The sequence below is a fragment of the Triticum aestivum genome, chromosome 1A (genome assembly GCF_018294505.1).
Source record: "Triticum aestivum cultivar Chinese Spring chromosome 1A, IWGSC CS RefSeq v2.1, whole genome shotgun sequence".
In the NCBI taxonomy this organism is placed as follows: domain Eukaryota; kingdom Viridiplantae; phylum Streptophyta; class Magnoliopsida; order Poales; family Poaceae; genus Triticum; species Triticum aestivum.
In genome coordinates this window covers 60,752,778-60,778,981 of record NC_057794.1, presented here as the reverse complement: position 1 = coordinate 60,778,981, position 26,204 = coordinate 60,752,778, and the positions used below count along the sequence as shown (strand labels likewise).

At 48.4% G+C, this 26,204-nt stretch overlaps 1 protein-coding gene across 7 annotated transcripts; it reads right to left on the bottom strand.

Annotated features, from left to right (window-relative positions):
* Positions 1-454: 454 nt before the first annotated feature.
* LOC123189964 (receptor-like cytoplasmic kinase 185) lies at positions 455-16,072 on the bottom strand. 7 transcript variants are annotated; one of them, XM_044602513.1, is made up of 15 exons: positions 15,835-16,072; positions 14,955-15,081; positions 14,391-14,652; positions 14,054-14,282; positions 6,347-6,515; positions 5,351-5,571; positions 3,247-3,508; positions 3,093-3,135; positions 2,907-2,998; positions 2,651-2,699; positions 2,357-2,430; positions 2,164-2,283; positions 1,256-1,344; positions 780-825; positions 455-619 (listed from the first exon to the last, which is right to left on the bottom strand). In XM_044602513.1, exons 1-15 carry the CDS (start codon positions 15,921-15,923, stop codon positions 548-550), a joined length of 1,944 nt encoding a protein of 647 aa, XP_044458448.1. In that variant the 5' UTR covers positions 15,924-16,072; the 3' UTR covers positions 455-547. The 7 variants fall into 7 exon arrangements, with proteins under 7 accessions (XP_044458448.1, XP_044458440.1, XP_044458455.1 ...); XM_044602505.1 differs by having other exon boundaries at positions 14,955-15,084; positions 15,835-16,071; XM_044602520.1 differs by having other exon boundaries at positions 14,571-14,652; positions 14,955-15,084; positions 15,835-16,071.
* Between the last annotated feature and the right edge of the window lie 10,132 nt (positions 16,073-26,204).

Sequence of the window (26,204 nt, the reverse complement as noted above, 5' to 3'; positions counted from 1 at the left end):
CGTGCGGAGCAACCATGGCGATTGTGGCCTAAAGAAGAAGAAAACTTTGCTAGAAAAAACAGGCTTACAATCACACGAGTTAGACAGCAGCTCGGCACCCGACATTACTATGGGCCATGGCCGCCTTGAAAATCTTGCCTCTGCACAGGTTACTAGTTTCTGCATACAAACTTTGGGAACAGGATGCCGAAGAAAACGAGGTAGTACAGCCATTGAGCCTCCCATCTGCGCAGCGAGCTTCCGCTGCCGTCTCCATCACGTTGCGTAGCCAACTCGCTGCCGTCGCCCCGACCTTCTCGTCCCCGGCCTCTCATGAGGTGCTTTTCTTTCTAGTTCCAGGGCACAACACAAGCGACTTATGTTCGTCAGGTCACTTTTCCAATCTCACTCAGTAACCAACAAATATTGGATCCTTAACAGCGGAGCAGACACAGACATGCATAGACCGATAAAATGCAGGAAACCAAAGCTTGTGCTTTCATTCTGCACACAAGAATCACAAGCCAAACTTAAATATCTTTAGGCAACCCCAACCTTCTACTCTACTCTACTCCAACTTGGAGGCGCCCAATCTTCGCTCTAATCTTCTCAATAGCCTGCATTTCATTTCATCATGTACCTAATAAAATCAAAAAAGAACATGTGAACTTATTGCTCCTACTGCATATCATGATATATATCCTACGAAAACACATGACAGTGCTAACTTCACGTGCATATATAGTAGGCACGAATCAAAGCCAGTTCAAAAGACAAAATGTTAGACAACCAACTCGTACCTGCATCCTGAACGCCCTCAGTATTAGAACAATAGTATCTCGTGATCTGCAAAATCCAAAGAACCAACACTTAGGCCCCGCTTGGAATGGGGGTAGATTTATACACCTGTATTACTTTTACAAGTGTATATCACCAGCTATCTGTTATTTCCAACCGGAAAAGAAAACGACTGATTGAGGTCTGTATCTTTTACAGGTGTAAAAGCGTGGAAAACAACAATTCAATCAGGCCCTTAGTACCTATGTCCCCATACAATTCTTACGTTCTAAAATATAAATACAGCAGAGACACAAACAATGATGATATTAAACTGAAAAGTGTTATTTGTCGAGCCTTCGGCAGACCATCGAATTCAGATTATGTAATGAAATACTCCCTCCATCCCATAATATAAGAACGTTTTTCAAGCTAACATAGCTTAAAAAATGATCTTATATTGTGGGACGGAGGGAGTAGTACATAGTTTCAAACTCACTGGGAATTTTCTGCAGGCTTGAGACTATACTCATCACCATCAGCAGACTGAAGTGAAAATTCAGTAGGACGCCCACATGGGATACTGATCTGAAAACATAGACCAAGATTAGTTGTCTTCTTGATTTTGTGAGGAATGCTAGATTAGTTGCCTTCTTCATTTTGTGAGGAATGCTAGATTAGTTGCCTTCTTCATTTTGTGAGGAATGCTAGATTAGTTGTCATCTGTGCATGCACAACAAGACAATGCAATGCTCAGTTCAATATTTGAGAACCCAAAAGTAAATAATGCATGAAGCAAAACTAACAATTACTATCCCCGGTCAGGAAAGAAGTGCTATTTTTACTTGAATTCCTGCAAACTTGACAAGTCATTTTATTAAATTCACAAAACCTACTAAATTATACCATTATGAAAGTACTTTATGTGAAAATATGTTACTAATATAAATTCCACGGCGCCAATCTATGCTCCCTGTCCCTCCATTCCAAATTAACTTGACTTCTACTCCCTCCGTCCCAAAATAAGTGTCTTAACCTTAGTACAACTTTGTACTAAAGTTAGTACAAAGTTCAGACACTTATTTTGGGACAGAGGGAGTAGCTTTCAAGGCTAGAGAAAAATATATCAACATCTAGAACACCAAATTAGTTTCATTAGATTCATCATAAAATATATTTTTCATACTATACATATGATGTTGTAGATATTAACAAATTTTTATATAGGCTTGGTAAAAAGATTGAGCCAAAACAAAGCAAGACCTTCAACTAATTTGGAACGGAAGGAGTACTTGGCTATTTACAGAGACAACACTATTTTACAAGATTCTATCACGAAGTCACGCTTTACTGTGACTGGACAGAGTATAATCAGAAACAAGAGACAGCCAACTATAGGAAACATACAGCCATGTATTGCTGGAATGTCTCTGTAGCAACAACACCACGCTGTCCGTTGCACTTAATGCTGTAACCTTTCCTCGTTACTGCCAATACAGCAGGTTCCCACGTTTCTAAGACCGGAACCTGCAAAGTTAATGTTTCAAAGATTATGTGACATAAAAAAGAGTGTAGAAAATTCTTTGAGCCTTGGACCGACCGCCGGCAGAAGGACTTCATAAGACACATGGCCAACTGAAAGGGTTTGCTTGATAAGCTCCTTTGTTTCAGGATCTGCACAGATAATGATTCTGTACTCAGTGCATGCATGGTTCTTTAAATATTCTCTTGTTGCACTCAAACAAAACCATTGCAGAATTAACATTATTCGAGAAATTCTTTAGGGGGGGCATGGAGCTGAGATACATCATTAGTTGAAACAAAACATGTGCAATTTGAACAGGAAAGTTCACGACATCTATGCAAGATGCAAATATCATCTCAGCAAGCTCACCGCAAGGAATTTTTCTTTCCTCATTAGCATAAACCTTAACGATGCCCCCCTGCAAAACGAAAGAAAATCTTCAAATAGAGTTAAATATAATGAGCATCCTACTGAAAGTTATAATGGCCAACCCTTTTGTACTATCCAAACAAACAATGTATGGGTGCCGTACTAATTTCTTGATGGATACGGAGATAGTTCTAACCAAAGAAGACCAAGCTAAAACAAAAATTCCGATCGAGAATGGTCAGACGAGAGGATTTACCTTTCTTTCTCGGTCATCTAGTGGCTGGACCTCAACGGCTAGTATAGTGTCCACATCATCCGCGGTAACTAGATATATGGGCTGCCGTGCACCTGCATCAGGGAAGGACAATGTTAATTTGAATTTTCTTACAGTACACCAATATAAAAATAAAAGCCTCCTAGCATCTAGTGGAAATATATATACCTTCTATGAACTTCTGCGATCCATCTTCCAAATGGCGTACCCACTGAATGCACAATTTATTTTCATTTTGCAAACGTGAGAGTTGTACAGGACTCAGAAACGCAGGAATTTAGTAGAATGTCAGAATATGTTGAAACACATTTATAAAGCGCACCTCAAATTTGCAGCTTGTGGTCCCGTTGATGGAATACCCACTCACTTGAAGTTCTCCTCCAGGAAAAGCTTCACCGGTGATTCTTAGCCCTTCCACGCCTGGCAGCGGGTCGTCCTCTTCATCTGAGTATTCATTCTCAACCCGCTCTATGTTTTCTGATATGCTCCTAAGAGGGCCCATGAGTGATGGGTTTTCATCATGTACAGCATGATAATCACGTTGATCACTTCCTTGCGCTACAACATCCCTGATAATATTGTTGCTGCAAAAAGAGAAAACAGACCTGGTAAGACAACCAACTTTGTCTATCTCTACAATCTTGATTGTTTGACTACCAAAATCTTTCTGCTAAAAGGTCCCATACATAAATTTAACTGTACCAAAATCTTGACAGAATAGCACGCTTTACCTTGGTGCATCGTGAGCCATGGCCAAACTGGTGTTTCAAAGACATAAAGTTCTCCATTATTTGTAAAAATAGGTGGGCTTAAGCAATAATTCAAAGGCTTTGCTTCACTTTTTCACTCGTAAATGTTTGGAACAAACATGGGTCATCTCCTCTCTCCCCCGGCCTCTCTCCCCCGAGGCGGCGGCGCCGCGCCGCCCCCGGGGAGTCCCCATCCACACCGCCATCAACCCTCCCCCTCCATCGCCTCCCACTAACGCCGCCGTCGCTGAGGACACCACGGGGCGAAGCCCCTGTGGTGAGGCGGCGGCGGCGGCGCAGTCCTCGGCCGGCGATAACGCGTGGGGGCAGCGGCGTCCATCTCCCTCCTCCTCCAATGGCAGTGCGCAGCGGGTTGGCGGTGGCCAGGATATCTCCGGCGGCCATTTGGCGGATGAGATTTTGGCTCCGATGAGATCTAATCTGAGCCCGAGGAGTTTAGATCAAGATCCACTGCGGTTGCGCCTCGTCTCGACAACGGCAAGAGGAGATCCCCCTGGGTAATCTTCGCGGCACGAGGACGTCCGGGTCTCTTGGCCCGGGCATTGGTGACTGCCTTCTCCACCGAAGGCGGTTGGCCAGGCTGGTAGTGACGGATCTTGGATCCCATTATTAGCATCGGCGGCAAGTTGGGGAGACATAGTCGCCGGTGAGAACCGAGACGACTCCGGTCATGGAGGGCGATGGCGGCGTCTACGTCGTTACCTTGATGAAGGCATCGTCAAGCAACTATCGGCAACCTGCTCGTGCCGCCCCGGGAGAAATCCTAAGATCACCGGATCGGACGATGGTGGCGCTGCGGTGTCATGTTCCCTATTGGGGGGCATCGTTTGTGGAGCGGCGCCGGATGGAAGAGGCGTGAGGTGGTGTGGCATGCCTTCTCTCGCGTCGATGACGGCGGGTCGACTCGGCGGCATGGAGAAGCGGGGTCTCGGCGATGGGCGTGTGATGATGGACGAGCGCAGGATGGTGGCGTTGTCTGGCGTCGTGGTGGCGTCGACGGCAGCTAGACCGGGTAAGGTAGATGCAGCAGTACATCACTGAAGATGGATTGGTGGCAGGTGGATGCGGCGGCCTCATACCCGGCAGGCGTCCTAGTTGAGGAGTGCACTGGACTAGTGGGTGCCCCATACCCGGCAGGCATCCTGGTTGGGACCTCAGGTCTTAGATGTTAGGTTTGGCTGCGAGGTCTGTTTGGTTTAGGCCCAGACTATCAACATCTCTACATCAACTGGATAGGAGTAGCGACAGATGTTGCGTAGACGGTGGCTTTATTCTTACTGTTGTATGACTTTGTAAGGTCTTGTGTGAATAATTAATAAAGTGGTTGCATGCATCGTCCAGATGCAGAGGCCGGGGGTCCTCCTCCTTTTCTAAAAAAAAGACATAAATGATTCCTAGATACTATATTAATTCAAAGAGTGAAGAAAAAAGCAGTTTAGAGTCATGTAGAGGCAACCATAATATCAAGGCAATTTGCCTCCGGATTCAAAATTTAAGTAGCATAAATATATTGAATAGTGAATAAGGATTCATGTCCCTTGTAAAATTGCATTTTTTTAATAACTAGAAATATCACTAAAACGGATGAATGCATCAATGTTGTAAAAATGAAAGGAAAGCCTGGGCGCACTCATGCCAACTAACAGTCTTAATTACCTTGTCCATCTGTAAGCCTGATCATTTTTGAGCTCTTTGATCACAATTTCAGTCTGGTTCAGTTTATGTATGATATCCACTATAGTAGGCCTTTTGTGCCTATCATTCTCCATGCATGTCAATGCTATTTGAATGCATATTTTCACTTGGTTGCAATAAGCTTCTAGTTGTCGGGAAGCATGCCATGTTTCCTGCAACCTCTTCCTCCAGTTTACATGTACCTATGAAATCGAAGCATACAGCTAGGATGATAAATCCTCCTCCAACAACAAGAACTACAAAAACAACAAAGCCTTTTGTCCCAAGCAAGTTGAGGTAGGCTAGGATGATAAATCCTCCTTTTGAAATTATAAGGCTTATTTTCTAGTCATTGATGAACAAGAAAAAAATTAAAAATAGCTTCGGTGCCTCCTTTTTTTGTACGAAATATAGCAGTGCTGCTTTCATTGATATTAAGTAAGGAGTAGTAGAGTAATTTTCATGCATAGACAATACTACCTCCATTCTATTTTTTATGTAATTTTAGAATGCATGCGGTCGGTCATTCTTTTTTCATGTATAACTTTGACCCTTAATCTGCACACACAAATTTGGAGTGGGCAAATGCAATAACTAGATTAGCCACAAAGCTACTCTCATGCCATTGCATCATTAGGATTTTTTACAGACATGTAGTAAGACATAGTAATGATCAATATGCATGTGTGCATCATTATGATGCAGAGGCGGGGGACTGATCCTCCTTTTCCAAAAAAAAAAGACAAGAACAAGCAAAAAGGATTGAAGTTGTAGAAAATAAAGTTGGATATTTACTAGGTGGTTAAAGGAAACATAAAACTGGTGTTGCAACAGAAATTTGGAATATGAAATACTTTCATGTTTATGAACAAAATACACTAATATGTTAGGAAAGGGTACTTTGCAATGTAAGACTATCATAATATTTGCAAAAATGACAGTTGATCTGTTTGATGAAGTGAAAATATCATTACTTACTTGATTAGTAAACTCTTGGTGTGTCATTTCAGCCCTTCTGGTGGGGCCTCTAGGTCCCGTAATTATCTTTGTCACTACAACACCCAGACTGAATATGTCCAGCTTTTTCGAGACTACGTGTTCAAACAAATATTCTGGAGGAACACGATTCAGAATGAAGACAAGCAGCCTGCAGCTCTTCAGGGCTAAACCTCATCAATGATAGACTCAAACAACATGTCACGAAAGAGAACACAGATGAAGTATTGATCAAGGTCACGAGAAGACACTAGAGGATGGCTCTCGCGTGCGCTGGCTCTGGCGACGCCCTGGTCGCCTCGGCGGCGCTGCCGCTGCCGCCCTCGCCCCTGGCCTCGCCCGCGGCCAGCCCGCCGGCGCCCCCCTCGCCCGATTCCCCGCCGTCTCCTCCGGCTGTTCCTCCGCACGAGTTCTGGGCGGACCTCGCCGAAGCTGCCGATGTGGCTGCGGGCCGCCCCATCGCCTGCCGCGACCGCATCCCGCCCCGCGCTCCGGTCCGGCCACCTCCATCCGTCCCTGCCGGCGGCCCGACTCCCAGGGGTGGGAGTTCGGCCTCCCGCGGGACCGATCGGCGCCACCGGCGGGCGTCGGGCACGCTGCCATCTCCTGGGTCGAAAGGGGATGTCTTGGGGTCTCGGGCCCCTCCCCGACGGCGCCATGCTGGCGGCTGGGGCGTCGCCGGCCGCGCCGACCGTGGTGCTGCGCTCGACTCCTGGCGGTCCCCCGCGTTGGCGGCATCCGCCTCTGCTCCGGTCGGCCAGTCGCCGGCGGCGGCGCTCGCGCTTTCGGGCATCCTTGTCCGGAGAGCCCCCTTTCGCCCGTTCATTTCCTCCTTCGGGGCTGCTCCCTCCCTGTCTCCGGCCGGCCCCAGCGGCGACCTCCGCGGCGGCGTCTGGGGAAACCCTCGTGCCCCGGTTGGTTGCCCCGGGCCGGTCATTTCGGGCTGCGCTGCTGCTGGGCCTCCCTGGGGCCCAACCAGTCGAGCCTTCCCCCGGGCTGTCGGCTGCTGGAACCCCAGGTGGGATGCGGGCCGCCGACCGCTGCGTGGGCCGGCCGTCCAGCCCGGCCGCGCGTGGTGTGGCCCAGCAGGGCCCCCCGGCGCGGTCTGGCCCGTCCCGGCGCTCGATTTGGCCCCCTGTAGGGTTTCCCCGTGCCCCCCGTGCCTCGCCCCTCGCTCCCCATCCCGTCGCCACGCAGGCCGCCTCCCTTGTCCCCTCCGGCCGCCGCGCCCCCTCGCCCCCCTCCCCCGCCGGCCATGCCCCGGGACTGAGGCGATGCCGAGCCCCGCCCGAAGCGGCGTGTGGATGACCGCCGTGATCCTCCCCCGACGGCCTCCGGCGGGAGGCTGACCTCCGGAGCCAGCTCACCTCCCGCCCGGCTCGCCGTTCCCCTGCTCGTGACTCCCGCGACCCCCGCCGCTCCCCTCCCCGCCAATCACGCCGCTCCCCGACGCGGGATGACCGCCGTTCACACTCGCCAGCCCGCCGGGATCCGCCTTGGGAGGACTCCCGGGACCGGGCCAACTCGCCTGCCCGGCGCTCCCCTGCCCGAGGCCGGTCACCGACCCGGCGCTCGCCGGCCCGTGACGGCCGTGGCTCCCGCCGGCCTTCCCCTCCGCGTCAGGCTCCTCCCGCCTCCGGGTCCACCGCCCCTGAGAACCGGCATTACCAGCCCCCGCGCGCCCAAGCCGCTTTTCCGCCATCTAACGGTGGCAACGGGAACCGTGGGCGCCCGGGCGCTAAGAAGAAGAAGAAGAAGTGGCTACCTTGCCCTCCACCTGCCTCCTCCTCCGCCGCCGTGGTGACCCCGGCCTCGGGTGCCGTCGCCGCCCCCGAGGGTCCGCCGTGCTTCAACTGCGGCCTGCCCGGCCACTTCCAGGTGGCTTGCCCCAACCCACCGACCTGCTACCTCTGCAAGGAAGCCGGGCACCCTGCAGTTCTCTGTCTGGAGCGCCCGGTCATGGAGGAGATCATGATGTACGGCCACGGCATCAAGGACATGGGCTTCTTCCACATTGAGGTGTCGGAGCTTCCGCCTCCCTCCCCCTCGCTCCTGGCCCTTGTGACGGTCGTGGGGGAGGGTGTCGCCACTCCGGAGCTGATCGAGGCCGAGCTCAACCACCTCTACCGATGCAAGTGGGATTGGCAGGTGACCTCCACCGCGCCCAACGCTTTCTTGGTGATCTTCCTCGACGCCCTGAGCATGGGCCTCTGCACCCGTAGCGACAACATCACCTTGGCCCTCAACGGGATTGTGGTGAACATCTCTGAGCCGAGGTGGGATCCCAAGGCCGTGGCGGTCCTCGACACTGCTTGGATCCTCATCGCCGGCCTCCCAGACGTGGCCCGGTCTGAGCGGGTCATTCGCAGTATGTCCAAGATCCTGGGCAAGGTGGTGGTGGTCGACGAGCTCTCTCTATGCAAGGAGGAGGAGGTCCGGGTCAAGGTGAAATGCCTGGACGCCTCCAAGCTCCACACCACGCTTCGGGTCTTCTTCAACGACGACGGATACGACCTCACCATCTGCCCTGAGCCGCCGAACCACATCGGCCGCCCCCGCATCTTCGCCGACAGCCTCCAGGGGGGCAGGCCCGCGGATGCCGATGGCTCCCACCACCGACGCCCCCGCCACTCCCGCTTCGACGACCACGAGGAGGACGACGACATCTCTGAGCGCTCCCGCTCCCCGTCTCGTGAGCCCACCAACCCCCCCTCGGGTCGCGGCGGCTCCGGGCAGGGCCGCACCCCAGTGTCTGCCACTGACCTCGCGGTGGCTCTTCAGCTGGCCGCACCCCCAGTGGCGCCCTCTCCCCCTGCCTCAGAGTCGGCCAGTGACATCTCGAGTGTTGGTCTGCTCGTCGTGCCCCCCTCGTCGCCCCGTTCTCTGTCCGCCGACTCCGCTCGCCGCTCCTCTCCATCGGATCCGGAACCACCGTCCCCCCTGCCCCAACCCCTCCGGTCCTCATGGGTGGTGACGGTGGGACCCCTCCCCTCGGAGAGCCCTCTCCGGTGCTCCCGCCTGGGGGGGATGCGTCTGGTGACACCCTGGTGCTTGTCGCCCCGCTTCCCCCGCTGGTGGCCCCCGATGCCCACCCCACTTCCCCTACCTCCCCGGCTTCGGCGGTGGCCGTGGTCATCACCACTCCGGTCTCCACGATCCCTCCCCAGACGGTGGCATACACCAGGCGGCCCCGCTCCTCCTCGACGCCGGTGAAGGCGTCTCGCCGCAGCGCCCGCCTCGATGCGTCCCGCCCGGTCAATGCCTCGGTTCCGTCCATCGCCGAGCGTGCTGAGATCCGGGCGGCTGCCTGGAACCTCGAGTCAGGTGTGGATTCCTCCCTCCCCAGTTCTTCATGTTGTTCCTTTTCCGCGCTTGAGGCCGTTCCTCTTGGACACCTTGCCAAGGTGGCCACTGACTCGGCCATCGTTTTCAGGGGGAAGTGGGTCCCCCCTTAGAGCAGATCGCGGCCATTAGGGCTCGCAAGATCCTGGATGGTAAGCTGGCTGAGACTCGGGCTCGCCTGCGTAGGACCCCTGAGGACCAGACTGCCTGTACTGCTGTTCAGGCCCCTCCGGTGGTCGACGGGGCTATTCGCGGGCGCACTCATTCCCGCACTGCTGCTCTTCGCGCCCAAAGCGCATCTCGTGTTCTGGGGTCAAGCAGCCCCCCGTTGGGGGCTTAGATACGGGCCCTTTTTTGGAACATCTACGGCTTTGGTCATGATGGCCAACGCCACCAACTAGTCGAATACGTGCGTGACGAACACATTGACATCATTGCGATCCATGAAACCTTGCGTACTGAGTTCTCCCTCCATGAGCTTGACTGCATCAGCTCTCACCTCTTCGCCTGGCATTGGTTCCCTTCTAGTGGGACCACGGGCCACTCCGGTGGCATCCTTTTAGGGGTTAAGGATGCCACCTTCGAGGTGGGCGGCATGGACCGGGGCAAATTCTTCGTTTGCATGGAGATTCTTGAGCGAGCTCTGAACTTCAAATGGGAGGTCGTGATTGTCTATGGTCCGGCGGATCACCGCCGTTCCCCGACCTTCCTTGCAGAGCTCCACCAAAAGATCTCCACCTCCCTCCTCCCAGTAGTTGTGGGCGGAGATTTTAACCTCATCCGTTCTCCGGACGAGTAGAATAATGATAGGATTAACCTCCCCCGGATGCAGTTGTTCAACGATTGGATCACGGAGCTCGGCCTCCGGGAGATCGAGCGGACGGGGGCGCGATTCACCTGGACTGACCGCCAGGCCGACCCGACGCGATCCGTCTTGGATCGTGTCCTAGTTTCCCCGGAGTGGGAATTGAGGTGCCCCCTGACCTCGCTCCGGGCGATTACCCGGATTGGGTCTGACCATGTCCCTGTCCTCCTATTCTCTGCGGACGAGTGCCCCCCCTCCCGCCGCGGTTTAGGTTTGAGTCCTTTTGGCTCAACCAGGCCGGCTTTCGGGATGCGGTCTCTGCTCGTTGGACTCTTGCTCGCGCCTCTCCCCGTCGCTCCATGTCCGTCGTTGACTCGTGGCACTTCTGCGCCAAGCTTGCCCGCCAATTCATGAAGGGCTGGGGCGCTAACCTTGGTCGTGACCTCCGCGAGCGTAAAAGATCTCTCCTGTTGGCTATTCAGGCTCTAGACGCCCAGGCCGACTCCTCCGGGCTCTCCCCAGATGAGTGGATGCTGAGATATGATCTTGAGGATCAACTCTCCTCCATCTACACAGATGAGGAGGCATACTGGAGGTAGCGTGGTACCCAAAGATGGGTGCTCCGTGGCGATGCGAACACTGCATATTTCCAGGCGGTTGCGAATGGCCGACGCCGGAGAAATTCCATCCACTGCTTGTGGGAGGATGACGCCCCCCTTCTCCGCCCCGCGGCCATTCGGGCTCATGTAGATGGCTTCTACAAAGCCCTCTTTACCCCCACCCCTCGGGGTGGGGCTAGTCTCGCCCCCGACACTTGGACGGGGGTAGAGTTGGTTTCCGACGAGGCTAACGCGGCCCTTGTTGCCCCCTTCGCCGAAGAAGACGTACTCGTGGCCATTAAAGGAATGAACCCCTGCTCCGCCTCGGGTCCGGATGGCTTGCCCGTTACGTTCTTTAAAACGTTCTGGCAGACAGTCAAACCTGAGGTCATGGCCCTCTTCGAGGAGTTCTATTCGGGCTCTATGGACCTTGGTCGCCTCAATTATGGGATCATTACCCTCATCCCAAAGGTTCCGGGCACCTCTAATATTCGCCAGTTCCGTCCCATCACCGTGATTAACGTGATATTCCGGATCCTGGCCAAAGGGTACGCCAATAGGGTGACCCTGCTTGCTAACTCGATCACTCACCCGAACCAATCGTCCTTCATCCAAGGCCGGTTTATTTTAGATGGCGTGTTGGTCTTCCATGAAGTCCTTCACGAAGTTCGGGTGAAACAACATCGCGATGTCTTCCTGAAGCTGGACTTTCATAAAGCTTATGATACTGTGCACTGGCCTTTCCTTCGGGAAGTGCTGCTGCGTAAGGGCTTTGACGACCGCTGGGTGACTCGCGTGATGCAATTAGTCTCCTGTGGGCGGACCGCGGTGAACATCAACGGCGAGATTGGGCCATACTTCCCCACTCTCTGTGGGGTGCGTCAGGGGGACCCGTTCTCGCGTTCCTGTTCAACATGGTGGTCGATGCTCTGGCCGCCATCCTGGACAAAGCCAAGGGTGCCGGTCATATTCACGGCATTGTCCCCCACCTAGTCGGAGGGGGAGGGGTCTCCCTCCTTCAATACGCGGAGGGGGAGGGGAGGTTGAAGGTTCTACTCAGGATGTGGCTAACCTGAAGTTCCTCCTCCTGTGCTTCCAGCAGATGTTGGGCCTAACGATCAACTTCGTAAAGAGCGAAGTGATGGTTCTTGGTTACCCTCCGGTGGAAGCTCAGGCTATCACTGACCAACTTAACTGTCGGCTGGGTTCTTTCCCCACGACCTACCTGGGGATCCCCATTAGTGATTCGCGCCTCACCGTGGCGGACCTCCGCCCCACGGTGACCCGTATGCAACATCGCGTCGAGCCTTGGAAAGGGCGCTGGCTATCGAAGGCTGCCGTGTGATTCTCATCAACTCCTCTCTCGCCAGCCTTCTTTGGTACCTCATGAGCTTTTATAGCCTCCATGAAATGCTGCACACGGAAATTGCCAAGTACCAATCCAGATTCTACTAGGCTGGCGAGGATGACAGACAGAAGTACCATATGGTCAGTTGGCCGGACATATGTAAACCCAAGGACCAGGGGGGTCTGGGGATTTTGTCCTCCCGACGCATGAACATCGCCCTCCTGACCCGGTGGCTATGGTGTATTGCTAATGGTGACGGAGGGCTTTGGCTCACCATCATCCGGAACAAGTACCTCCATGGACAGCCTCTGGCTTTCTGTCAGCGTTCGGGCGGATCCCAGTTTTGGCAGGCCATCATTCAGCTGCTCCCTGTGCTTCGCATTGGCACGTCCATCTCAGTTGGGTCTGGGTCTGCGACCCTGTTCTGGTTTGATCGGTGGATCGGCGACACCCCTCTGGCCGCCCACTTTCCCGAGCTCTTCGCCATTGCTGTTGACCCATGGGTCTCTGTTGAGATGGCCCTTATTGACTTAGGGCGCCTCGCGTTTCGCCGCCCTTTTGGCTCGCCCGAAGTGGCCGCCTGGGATGCCCTCCTCGAGGACATCGCCCATCTCCCGATGAACGTCACTGACACCCCGGACGCCATCTCTTGGCGCCTAGAATCTTCGTGACGCTTCTCTACTAAGTCCCTATACGCGGCCATCGCGCCTTTGCCCGCCCCCGAGCCCTTCAGTTTGATCTGGGATATCCGCCTGCCACTGAAGATTAGGATCTTCCTTTGGCAATGGATCCGTGGACGCCTCCCCTCCGGAGTCGAAGTCCTCAAGCGTAACGGACCTGGAGATGGGCTTTGCCCCCTATGCGGCACGGTGGAGGACGCTAACCACATCTTCTTCGCGTGCTCCACAGCCCAGTTTCTTTGGTCCAGTTTCTGCGAGACGGTTGGTGGACAGTGGTGCAATTCCAATTTTCCCGACCTTCTCGCAGAGATCCATGCCTCCCCCCTCGCTACCGACATATCCGTTGGCTCTGTGTAGGGGTCCTCGCCTGGACGCTGTGGACTGTCCGCAATAAGCTTGTCATCCAAAAGGTTACTCTCAGACGTGTTACTGACGGCATTTTTAAAATGTGTGGGTACCTGCAGCTTTGGCGGCCGCTTAGCCGCCCTCAGGATCGGGACGTCATCAACACCCTCCTCGCCGACCTTCGATCGCTCGCCTTCCGCCTGACGCCACCGCTTCCGCCCCCCCCCCCCCCCCCCCCCCCCCCCCCCCCCCGGAGCCCGACTAGTTGCAGTCGTTTATTTTTGTTCTAGGGCTTGTTGAGCTGTGCCCTCAGCATTAACCCTTATGGATCCTGTGTTCTGTATGCACTTGGTGTGTGTGTGTGTGTGTGTTTGAACCTCTGTGGATTGTTGGCTTGGGCATGTGCTTTATAATATAAAGCGGGGCGAAAGCCTTTTTCGGTAATAAATATTCTGGCGGCAAGTATCCACTGAGCATGGCAGCATAAATATTAAACGTACAATGTATATAATTAGAATATTCTGCTTCACTACGAAACAACTTATTTGCAGGAGAAATTTGATCACTCACATTGTTCCCGCAAGACTTTGAGTGATCATCGATTGTTCTCCATCGTAGAGCTTAGACAAGCCAAAATCTGCTAGTTTTGGCATCATATTCTTATCTAGCAGTATATTGTCAGGTTTTAAGTCCATATGGTAAATTGGTTCTTTGAATCCTTCATGAAGGTATTTTAAGCCCTCACATGTCCCTTTGATAATTTCATAACGTGTGTGCCAGTCAAGTCCATCACATTCCTCTACAAATTAAAACAAAAGATTCAATGAAATAGAAATATAGAGAAAGCTTATTTTCTTCAGATGCTAAATACTCCGTATGGTATGCTCGAAGTGGAGAAGTCTTGTACCAAAAATATGCTTTTGAAGGCTCCCATTTCGCATATACTCAAAACAGAGCACTCTGTTTGTTTCTTCAGCGTAAATGGTTTCTTCATTATGCAGCATAGGTTTATGATGTGTTTCGTAGCAATAGCCAACTAACTGTACAATGTTGTGATGATCAAGCCTCATAAGGTTTTCAAACTCACGTTTGAATTGCTCGTCGTCAGTTCCTTGCAGGTTATTATGGAGCAGCTTTACAGCTATCTCTTCCCCACTGGCATGCACCCCCTACTCAAGTCATAAGTCCAGGGTACAGCCTCAATTTCATCTCATAAATCCATATCATTTGAAAAGCAGAAGGAAATAAGTATCATGTTATCTTAAGTTTTCTGTTGTGTTTTACTTCCTCCGTCCCATAACATAAGAGCGTTTTTGACACTACACTAGTGTCAAAAACGCTCTTATATTGTGGGACGGAGTGAGTAGTTAGAAAGTGTCTCACAAGGTTGCCAGTTGTAATTAAGCAAGTAAGATTGCTTAATGCACTTCATTATTGTATTCAGAGTCGAAAACCAAGCATGCCATGTTACCTTGTAAACTGTTCCATATGCGCCTTGACCAATTTTTCGCTTCTCGGAGAAATTATCTGTGATTTGTTGTAGTACTCGCATAGTTAGACATGCTGCATTTTGTAACTTTCTAGCCATGTTACTGTCTCTGCTGGTACAAATGAAAACCCTTAAGAATGAGTAAATTAGAGAACAGAGTGCACCCATTGAAAAGAGATGATGTCCTAGAAGAGTGCAGTCAAACTTCTATAACTTTGACTATGTCCGTGTAAAAGACTATTGAATTAAAAATATTACTAACAATCATGACTTGGGAATAATATAACTCCCTCTGTAAAGAAATACAAGAGCGTTTAGATCACTAATAGTGAACTTAACGCTCTTATATGTCTTTACAGGGAGAGTATTAGATTTCCCATGTTAAATATTTATCGCATATTATATGGAAAATATTATTCGCATATTAGTAATAGAAACAAATACTAATAATCAGAAGCAACAACCGGATTACTATGATTAATAACAGATTTGCAAGCAGGAATCTGTATGGGAGCAAGTCAGAGAGACATAGCATAGCATACATACACACGTAATTAGGAGATGCGTAGTTCATCATGAAATTTTAAAGTCTCTATGTCCATGTGTATTTTTTTCAGGGTTTTTTAAAACCACAAAAGATGATTTTTCGTGCGTGAACAGAAAAACGGGTGTCATGGAGCCTGAGTTCCACCAAAACTTTCCCATAAATAGGAGGATCATATGTATACTAATTCCACGGAAAAAAAGAGAAGAAGTTCAGGTGTATTACGGTATCTGGATCATGAATGAAGTTAGCTAGTCAGGGGATTGCGCAATATCGACCGCAGCCGCAGAGCAAAACATAGAAACACTACGTACTGACCTGGAGATGGGGTTGGAGCTGGAGCTGGAGCCGGCGGAGGGGTGCAGCCCTGCCTGCGGATCTCGATCGGAGGGAGATGCCACTTCCATGGCCGTTGACGGGAGGACGCCCGGGAGGGGAGAAATTAAGACGATGGATGCTGTGGGCGGCTAATCAGTGGAGATGGAACAACGACACCTAACCTTACCGAGGCTTGGAAAAGTGGAGACCTACATGCTCCCCCTTTCAACGTTCAGACTAAGGGGTCTCAAGATCAGTTGGCACACAATGTGGTCGCGCACATTATTGTGCAGTTTGGTAAAAGTGAGCTAATTACTTACTTAGGTGACAAAAAAATGTCTCGTATGGTTCAGTTTTGATAGCACTACTGCATGGTGTCATGACCTTTTTTGTGGAGGCGATTTTTAACGATCCGTCTATACAATTGCAACACCCCTACGCGCGGTTTATTGAGAGCTAGACTAACTCCAATAAGTTGTTAATGATGCTAAAAGCATGATTAACATGAACACCAGGTTCTAATCCCTGTTGACAGTCAAAGACAAGCAAAGGGAAGCTCAAAAAGGAAAGACAAGCAAAAAAATATTACTATATATTAATAGTTCGATTGAGATGAAAAAAAAGAGAGAGGTGAGCTATAAATTACTTTGACAAAAACATCAGACAATTGATTAGGTGGACTCTCATAGTTAAGTACTCCCTCCGTCCCAAAATAAGTGACTCAACTTTGTACTAGGTTTTGGGACGGAGGGAGTAACTTTTAACGGCTTGGTTTAAACAATTTTTTTAAACCCGCTTAACCTAAGAATACATGTTTTGATATGGAAAAATAAATACCATATTCACAAACAAGATGTTACTATGGGCATGAAAACACAAGAACAACAGGTCCATCCTCTTCTTCTTTTTGCAATGCTTCCTGTCTTGGACTCGATGTGCTCTACTTTACAGTTGTGTCTCTTTTGATATGGTTGCAAAATACAATGCATAGTCCTTGCACCACCCTTATTTTCTTCATCAACCCCTAGGGCTATGCTTCCAACTCTCGTTGGTTCACAATGTCGTCATCATCATTTTCTCTCTCATAGCATGCATGCTCTATTGGATCATGAACGACGAAGGCGACCAATGCGTCATTGGGAGATATTGTGGTAAAATTCGGTCTTTGTTCGATCATCAACACCATAGTGGGACCATAGCTCCAAGGGACTAGCTCACAATGAAAGAATCATTCACGCATTCACATCCATTGCTCTTCAATGACACGACAAGATATTCAAGCTCCGAAAAATATAGTATTTGGAGTGTTCATGAACATGTTAACTTCTTCCGTGAGAAACTCCATTTTTTTTCTATTGTTGAATACGTTCATCACCTTCAAAATATCTTGGCGAGACAATCCCGAATCTCATTGGAAGTCTTTAAGAGGGTGGTGGAATCTTGATGGTTCTAGGGCACGGCTTGACGGAGCATGTGAAGGGTGGTAGCATTGAGTTGATCATCTTCGGCTTTCATTGCAGTGAGATTGTTCGGATCATATGGGTTGAAGCCAAGAATGACGACATCCCAAAATTGAGGGGAAGCACTAGGAACATGAGAATCCATGGAAAGTTTCCAGTTAAAAAAATGAGAAACGTCCAAGGTGGGTGGAGCATACGTGTGGTTGATATGTGGATGCAGGTTGGGCCAAAGTACGTACAATGGGGGTACGAAGCCAAGGGTTTTGGTAGGTATTGTTAGGGAACGTAGCATGCAATTTCAAAAAAAATCCTACGGTCACGCAAGATCTATCTAGGAGATGCATAGCAATGAGAGGGGGAGAGTGTGTCCACGTATCCTCGTAGACCGAAAGCGGAAGCATTAGATTAACGCGGTTGATGTGGTCGAACGTATTCACAATCCAACCGATCTAGTACCAAATGTACGGCACCTCCGAATTCAGCACCGTTCAGCTTGATGACGTCCCTCGAACTCTTGATCCAGCAGAGAGTCAAGGGAGAGTTTCATCGGCACGACGGCATGGTGACGGTGATGGTGATGTGATCTGCGCAGGGCTTCACCTGAGCACTATGACGCTATGATCGGAGGAGTAAACTGTGAAGGGGGCACCGCACACGGCTAAGAGAATAATTGTTGTGCTTTGGGGTGCCCCCTGCCTTCGTATATAAAGGAGGGGAGGAGGAGGCCGGCCACCAGGGGCGCACCAAGGAGAGGAGAGTCCTACTAGGACTCCAGTCCTAGTAGGATCCCCCCCCCCTTTTTCCTTCTCATGGAGGGGGAAAGAGGGAAGGAGAGGGAGAGGGGGGAAGGAAAGGGGGGCTGCGCCCCCTTCCCCTTGTCCAATTCGGACAGCCCATGGGGGGTGGGGCGCCAAGCCTTGTGGGATCCCCTGTCTCTCCCCTATGGCCCATGTTGGCCCATTACTTCCCCCGGGGGTTCCGGTAACCCCTCGGTACTTTGATAAATATTTGAAACGTCCCGAAACCATTCCGGTATCCAAATACTATCGTCCAGTATATCAATCTTTACCTCTCGACCATTTTGAGACTCCTCATCATGTCCGTGATCTCATCCAGGACTCCGAACAATCTTCGGTCACCAAAACACATAACTCATAATACAAATCGTCATCGAACGTTAAGCGTGCAGACCCTACAGGTTCGAGAACTATGTAGACATGACCGAGACACGTCTCCAATCAATAACCAACAACGGAACTGGATGCTCATATTGGTTCCTACATATTCTACGAAGATCTTTATCGGTCGAACCGCAATAACAACATACGTCATTCCCTTTGTCATCAGTATGTTACTTGCCCGAGATTCGATCGTCGGTATCCTCATACCTAGTTCAATCTCGTTACTGGCAAGTCTCTTTACTCGTTTCATAATGCATCATCCCATAACTAACTCATTAGTCACATTTCTTGCAAGGCTTATATTGATGTGCATTACCGAGAGGGCCCAGAGATACCTCTTCGATACACAGAGTGACAAATCCTAATCTTGATCTATGCTAACCCAACAAACACCTTTGGAGACACCTGTAGAGCATATTTATAATCACCCAATTACATTGTGACATTTGATAGCACACAAGGTGTTCCTCCGGTATTCGGGAGTTGCATAATCTCATAGTCAGAGGAATATGTATAAGTCATGAAGAAAGCAATAGCAATAAAACTTAACGATCATTATGCTAAGCTGGCGGATATGTCTTGTCCATCACATCATTCTCCTAATGATGTGATCTCGTCCATCAAATGACAACACATGTCTATGGTTAGAAAACTTAGCACTACTAGGGGAAATGCTAGTAGTAATGCTTGTTTTAAAGCTAGTAGCGCTGGAAAGGGAGCGCTACTGCTATACCTAGTTAACAGTAGCGCTTTCCTTGGGACAACACTACTGCTAGTAGCAAGTAGCAGTAGCGTTTATTCTGAAAAGCACTCCTGCTAACTTTTCCTGTATTTTTAAAAATACAGCTTATTTTCGTTGTGGTTTTATATACAGTACTTTCATCATATGATTTTATGACCATGATTAGTTATTATGTATACAGTACTTTCATCATATTGGGTTTGGATTAGAGTAGTACTTTTGACATGCACCACATGTTGCCTCCACTTAAATCTAATCCATGTTCATTTCACCTACTGATATATATATATATAATAACTCATCATGCTCACATAACAATTTAGCATCATGCATCATCGATCATAATAATAAATAACTCATCATTGGTATCATAATAACAAGTCATACTCATCATCATCGATCATACAACTTCTACTTGATACCACATCATCATCATAGTCATCTAACCAATCCTACTTAGTTGTTCTTAGCACATGATCATGAGTATTATTAGCTAGGACCTACTACCTTCTCTTAGATAAAATAGCATAAAAAAGATAGGCCCCGACTCTCCATTACGAAGAATGGAGATTATCATGTCTCCAATTCTTGCCTTTCACACAATGTTGCTTCCAAGTATCTCCTTGCGGCTGTCCATACATTTTTCCATTCTTTGATTTTTATGTCTTCACTGGTTTTAGAAATCTGATATGGACAGGTGTGATTCGTAGGATGACCTGGCTGTATGTTCAAAACATCAAGGCGACCATTCTGATACATCAGATGAGGCACACAATTCTTCGGGATTTTCTGTTGAAAAACATAGTAATAACTTCATAGTTAGCAATGTAGTTAAGTTTTAAAAGAATTTATGCAAAACATGCACGGATGTCATAATAGTAAAAAATCTTACCGTGGCATCTCCATGGATGTTACCATAGTTCAACACGTGCACTAGTGGCACGTATTGACCATAATGTGGAGGAGTTTGATAATAGATATTGTAATTCTCAAGATCAGTACAAAATGCGATCAGATGATTTTTCTCTTGATAAGTTAACTCAGAGCCATCGGTGTAGTAGGTTTTGTCTACCATCTTCCACACATTGTTTGAAGAATGAAAATAAGATGTCAACTATTTTGAAATAAACAATATAAATTAGTTAATAACTATGTTTGAGAAACTCACATAGCGGTAGAATTGGAAGCATATCAACAAGCACCCAAATGTCCATATTGTCTTGGTCGATGTCAGGATCACCAAGATCCATGGTGACAAGCATACACTCATAAAAACCATACATCTTGCAAAGTGCTTCCCAATTTGTGCAACCAAAATGGGTTACGCTCTCAGAATTATACAGATTTACTTCAAAATCCATACCATGATGGGTCCTTAGGTGAATTTTCTTTGTTTCAAAATTTTCATGGTCTTCAAAATCCATCCTCTCCAAGACATAGCGTCTTACATGGCATGGGATAAGCTACTTGAATTGTAAAAGATGAAAATTACACCTTGAAATATTTGAAGTCATGCTTAATTTTGAAAAAAAACACTTGTCGTCGTTGCGTACCGTTTCAACATCGAAGGTCTCCTGAAGCTTAATGTTGAAGCACCGATCTTCGTCCAGGTGAGGCCTATCACACAGACCCTGGCCGTCGTTGCACCAGTCACACTCCCCCGGGAGACTTTTGTCGTCCGATACGACATTTCCTAGGTTCATAATTCAAATATTAAACTTGTACAATTCAATATATGTACTACAAAAACTAAATTAGATCATTATTATTCATCACGGTTTAACTATCGGTCTACCGAGTCTTTTTCTTGGAAACTCTCAGCTCACGTGGTGTATACATTCAACCGTTGGTGATGATCGCTCCTCCTTTCGTCCCCGAGTGCATTACATCAAAATGTCTAGCACACAGAAACGAAGGAGAAGTGACCCCCCATGACAACAGTCGGGATTTTTCGTCCTCTCATATGTGCTGGAGACTCTCACTCACTGATTCCTCTCTAACATTTGCGACCGTCGGTGATGGTCGTTACTCCTCCTTCCCCTAGTGCATAACAAAGGTCTAGCACCCGGAGAAGAAGGAGAAATGACCCCCACGACAACAGTCGGGCTTCTTCGTCCTCTCTCATATATGGTGGATACACTCCCTCACTGATCTTCCGACCTTCGGTGATGGAGCCTCGACAGACTTAAAGTCAACCCAAAATGTAGTTTAATTATTTTTCTAGAAAAATCAAGCCACTCAATATTTCCTACATATTCTAGCACAAGTCATGCCAGAATTCATGAAAAAAATCTGGCATGACCTTTGCTAAAAAAGGACTTATCGAGCGCCTGAAATTTTCCGGAATGGAAATTAATCAACACTCCGGCAAAACATAGGCCACTATAGGAGGTGTAACCTGCAAACATGGCCGGCCACTTGGGCAAGCACATATCCTATTTGAGCAACACAAGATATATGTTTATATCTACATCATATGAGCATTCAAACTTGATGGAGTAGTTTTCCTATTTGAGCATTCAATAAGCAAAACCAAATCATAAAATAAATTAGTATTCAAGTTAGCATTCATTCAATAAGCAAAACTAAATCATCTCTTCCGTACATACATCATCGAATATTATCACTAATACATCTCGAATAGTGATCACTAATACAGCTAAAACCCTAGTGAACGACGGGTATCGGCGCGGGCGGTGGACACGCAAAGAGAAGGAACCATCACAGGATCATAGCTCCAGTGAGATCCCTGAAGAACCTGCCAGGTATTGGAGAACCTGCCCTCCAACGCAACCATGTAGCGATGGACGTGCTCGTCCTCCTCACTGACATGGTGACGTACCACCTCTGCGGGGTCCTCAAGCCTCTGCACCGCCACTGGCCCACGTGACCGCCACCAAAGAAGGTTTGGGTCAACGACGGGCTGGCTCCTCACCAAGCTGCGCCCCCGGAAGGGAGCACCTCCCAGTACCAGCCCGACGCCCAGTCCCGGACATGGCCCCTCTGATCAAGTAGGCCTCCTCCGTCGAGTCGACGACAAGGATGCGGGATAGGCATCATCGACGTCGATGCGGGAATAATTGCTTTAACTAAAAAAATAACAACAAATGTGACACCTAAAACATCTAAATTCTATTAACTACACCTAATTAAAAACCTACATTTTGAATATGATTCGATCATAACTAGGGTTCATACTACATTATTCTAAAATTAAACACCTAAAATACCTAAATTAAATTAGCCACATGGGGTGGCTGGTCTCACCTCGATCGAGGTCGGAGGGGGTCGGTGACGGGGACGACGGCGGGGGTGATGCAGGGCCTCCTTGATTTCTGCAAAAACAAAATATAAACAAAAACATTATTATCGTCATCTTAGGACTTAGTGAAACTCCATAAGCTACATTTAATTATTCTATTCAAATTTACTTATAATTTCCTATTCTATTCAAATTTACTTATTCAAATTTTCTAAAAATTTCCTATTCTATTCAAAAGACTTACATTTACTTATTTTTTCAATTTCATATTTTATTCTATTCAAATTTACTTATTCAAAATTTCTAAAAATTTCCTATTCTATTCAAAAGACCTACATTTACTTATTCTTTTCAAATTACTTATTCAAATTTTCTAAAAACAAAATATACTACAAACCTGCATTTTACTAAAAACAAAAACCTACATTTAACAAAAACTAAAACCTATTTACATAAAGGGGGAGGAGGAGGTGGGAGGAGGCCAAGAGGAGGAGGAAGGAGGAGGAGGAGGAGGTGGGAGGAGGCCAGGAGGAGGAGGAAGGAGGAGGAGGGAGGAGGACGAGAGAGCAGGAGAGGAAGGAGGGAGGAGGATCGGAGGGGGCCGCCGGCGAAGAGGGAGGAGAGAGGAGGGCGACGAGAGGAGGAGGAGGAAGGGGAGGGCGGTGAGAGGAGGAGGGAGGGAGGGAGGCAGATACCTTGGGGGAGTCGGCGGGGACGGCGGGCGACATGCGGCGAGTGAGTGTGTGAGTGTGTGAGGGAGAGTGAAGGACGCGTGCGGGGTGGATAAGGTGAGCGTAGTAGTAGCGCTCTTTAGAAACAACCGCTACTGCTATTTAGCAGTAGCGCTCGTCAAAGGACGGCGCTATTGTTATGTACAATAGCAGTATCACTTTTTAATTAAGAGCACTACTAGTATACCTACATTGCCATGCAACCGTTGGCAACTATAGTAGTAGGGTTTTTTATAACAAAAGCACTACTGCGAGATGGATAGTAGCAGCGCTCTTCGGTGACAAGCGCTACCATTATTTAGCAGCAGCGCTTTCTTATAAAAAAGCGCTACTAAGCTCCTATGTATAAGCATTTCCCTAGTAGTGTAACTATCTTTGATTAACGAGCTAGTCTAGTAGAGGCTTACCAGGGACACGGTGTTTTGTCTATATATCCATACATGTATCAAGTTTCCGGTTAATACAATTCTAGCATGAATAATAAACATTTATCATGATATAAGAAAATATAAATAACAACTTTATTATTGCCTCTAGGGTATTTTTCCTTCAGGTATAGGGGGGACACAAGTATTTGTGGTCCCTTCAATATCAAGGGAGGCATTAAGAGCAACAAAAGGTATTAACTTCATAGCTTTCCCCTAGCTCCTCTTTGACGGTTTAAGGTCCTCCTTAGAGATGGTTTCTTTGTAGGACTACAACAAGATCATGAGGTCTGATTAGTGTATTTTTTTACACTTACTCCGCCATTTTTAAGGCAGATATTCTTGGATATTTAAAGATGCAAAGATTGCAAATCCCTTTGTATGATTAGTGCCCGCATGTTTTGGACCCCAAAAGGGAAGAAAATGGAGTGCTACATGAAAAATATGAACATAGGAGATCAGATCATGTCAAAGGGAGGCGCCACGGGCTATCCAGAGCCAAAGACGACATCTAGTACGAGCAGGCGCACTCGTACCACTCGCCACAGACACTGTGATGTCATCCCTGACACACTTCATAAAAGGGGCGAGACCCCATTCACAACAGAAGGCATACCATTCGCAATAGAGAACCAGGATCATCATCACCCATTCCCAAAAACCCTAGCCATCACCGTGTCCATCTCCATAGCCATCTCCGCATAGTTAGCATACTTGTAATCGATACATCGCATATGGCGACATTGTAAGACATTATACAATCATTTATCTTTTTATCAATAGCATCCACAATTTTTTCCATATGTGATCTGATTGCGATATGCGAGTAACCCTTAGGCAATGGGCTGAGGCATAGCCTTGCAGGGCTATCCACTTGGTGCACAAATTGTTGATATGAATTTGCTTAAGTTGAATGTTATTCGTATGTGTTATCTGCAACATATTTGTCTCTTGTCTTCTTCTTTTTCTAAGACTCTGCATGTACCCAGAATCTCTTAGATCGATCTAGGAGGAGGTAAAGTGTAGGGACACATGGAAGGCTACACTGAACGCCGGTGATGGTAAGGATTGGTAGGTAGCCGAAAGCAACTCCTTGGGGATCATGAGGTGCAGTCATTAAACGCCCAATGTGTTGGTCTGGAGAAATCCTTAATAATCGAGGTAACCCTGCAGGGCCTTGGTTGGACAATAGACTCACGATGCATGTTGTTGGTCGATCGTGATGTTATTTGGACGCATCCCACATATCTATTCGTTGAGACCACATCATAACGGTGTTTACCAGTACCATGTTAGAAATTAAGATAAGATCCCAAGTGCAAGTATAAGGTTGTAAGTAAAGTCCTCATGCCAATTCTTGTTTCCATCTATTTGATCTCTCTCTCTCTCTCTCTCAATCACAACTCCTGGGAAGCTGAAACCTCATACGAGAATGATATCTTGCTTGAATCCTTGTCTAATAATAGAACTTACTGTGGGATCTATACCGAGGGTCACCCTTGAGGAAAGATGTGAGTACTATCTACATCTGAAACCAGATCAAAGCTAATCAAGGTCTGTGGTCATCAAAGGTGCAGTGGAACTAGTTTGGGGTGGAGCATTCATTTGCTCCCCGCCATCGACCATCTTCCTCTTAAGGCGGTTGATACGTCTCCAACGTATCTATAATTTTTGATTGTTTCATACTATTATATTGTCTGTTTTGGATATTTAATGGGATTTAATATGCCCTTTTATATTATTTTTGGGACTAACCTATTAACCGGAGGCCCAATGTCAGTTTCTGTTTTTTACCTATTTTAGAGTTTCGCAGAAAAGAATACCAAACGGAATGAAACCTTCACGATGATCTTTCTTGGACCGAAAGCAATCCAGAAGACTTGGAGTAGAAGTCTAGAACTCCACGAGGCGACCACGAGGCAGGAGGGTGCGCCTAGTGATGGGGTTATGTACCTAGGGTAGGGTCATGGACCTCATCCAAGTAACTTACCCCAGGACATCCTTAGAAGAGGTCGCCTTCCAGTCGACCAACGAGGATTCACTCGACTGGCCTGAAGGACTCGACCACGAAGACTCACTCGACCACCAGGAGGTCAAGAGGCACTCTGCACTGCAACGGCCTGTAATCAAGTAGACTTTATGATAGTAAAGGCACTTTATGTGGGGCGTTACCAGTAACGCCCCAGACTTAACTCACCTTAAACCCTCTCCTACGTGGGCTGGCTGGGGTCCTGGCGCACTCTATATAAGCCACCCCCCTCCACAGGCAGAAGGGTTCGGCACCTTGTAGCTCATATACACGTAATCCACTCGACCGCCTCCGGGCTCCGAGACGTAGGGCTGTTACTTCTTCCGAGAAGGGCCTGAACTCGTACATCCTTTGTGCTTACAACCTCTCCATAGCTAGGACCTTGCCTCTCCATACCTACCCCCCACTCTACTGTCAGGCTTAGAACCACGACAGTTGGCGCCCACCGTGGGGTGTGGCGTCTATCGAGCCATGATGCATATGGTTTTTCATTCATCTAATTTCCTGTTCATGCAGTTCATACGAACAACTGAAGCACCG

What these genes read in the sequence shown, in the direction of transcription:
- LOC123189964 (XM_044602505.1), bottom strand. Translation starts at nt 15,923, where the DNA reads ATGGAAGTGGCATCTCCCTCCGATCGAGATCCGCAGGCAGGGCTGCAC. An exon ending in TAGATGACCGAGAAAGAAAG is followed by an intron (nt 2,700 to 2,906) that starts GTAAATCCTCTC and finishes TTCGTTTTGCAG; the next exon opens with GGGGGCATCGTTAAGGTTTA. An exon ending in CATTCCAGCAATACATGGCT is followed by an intron (nt 1,345 to 2,163) that starts GTATGTTTCCTA and finishes CTATGTTTTCAG; the next exon opens with ATCAGTATCCCATGTGGGCG.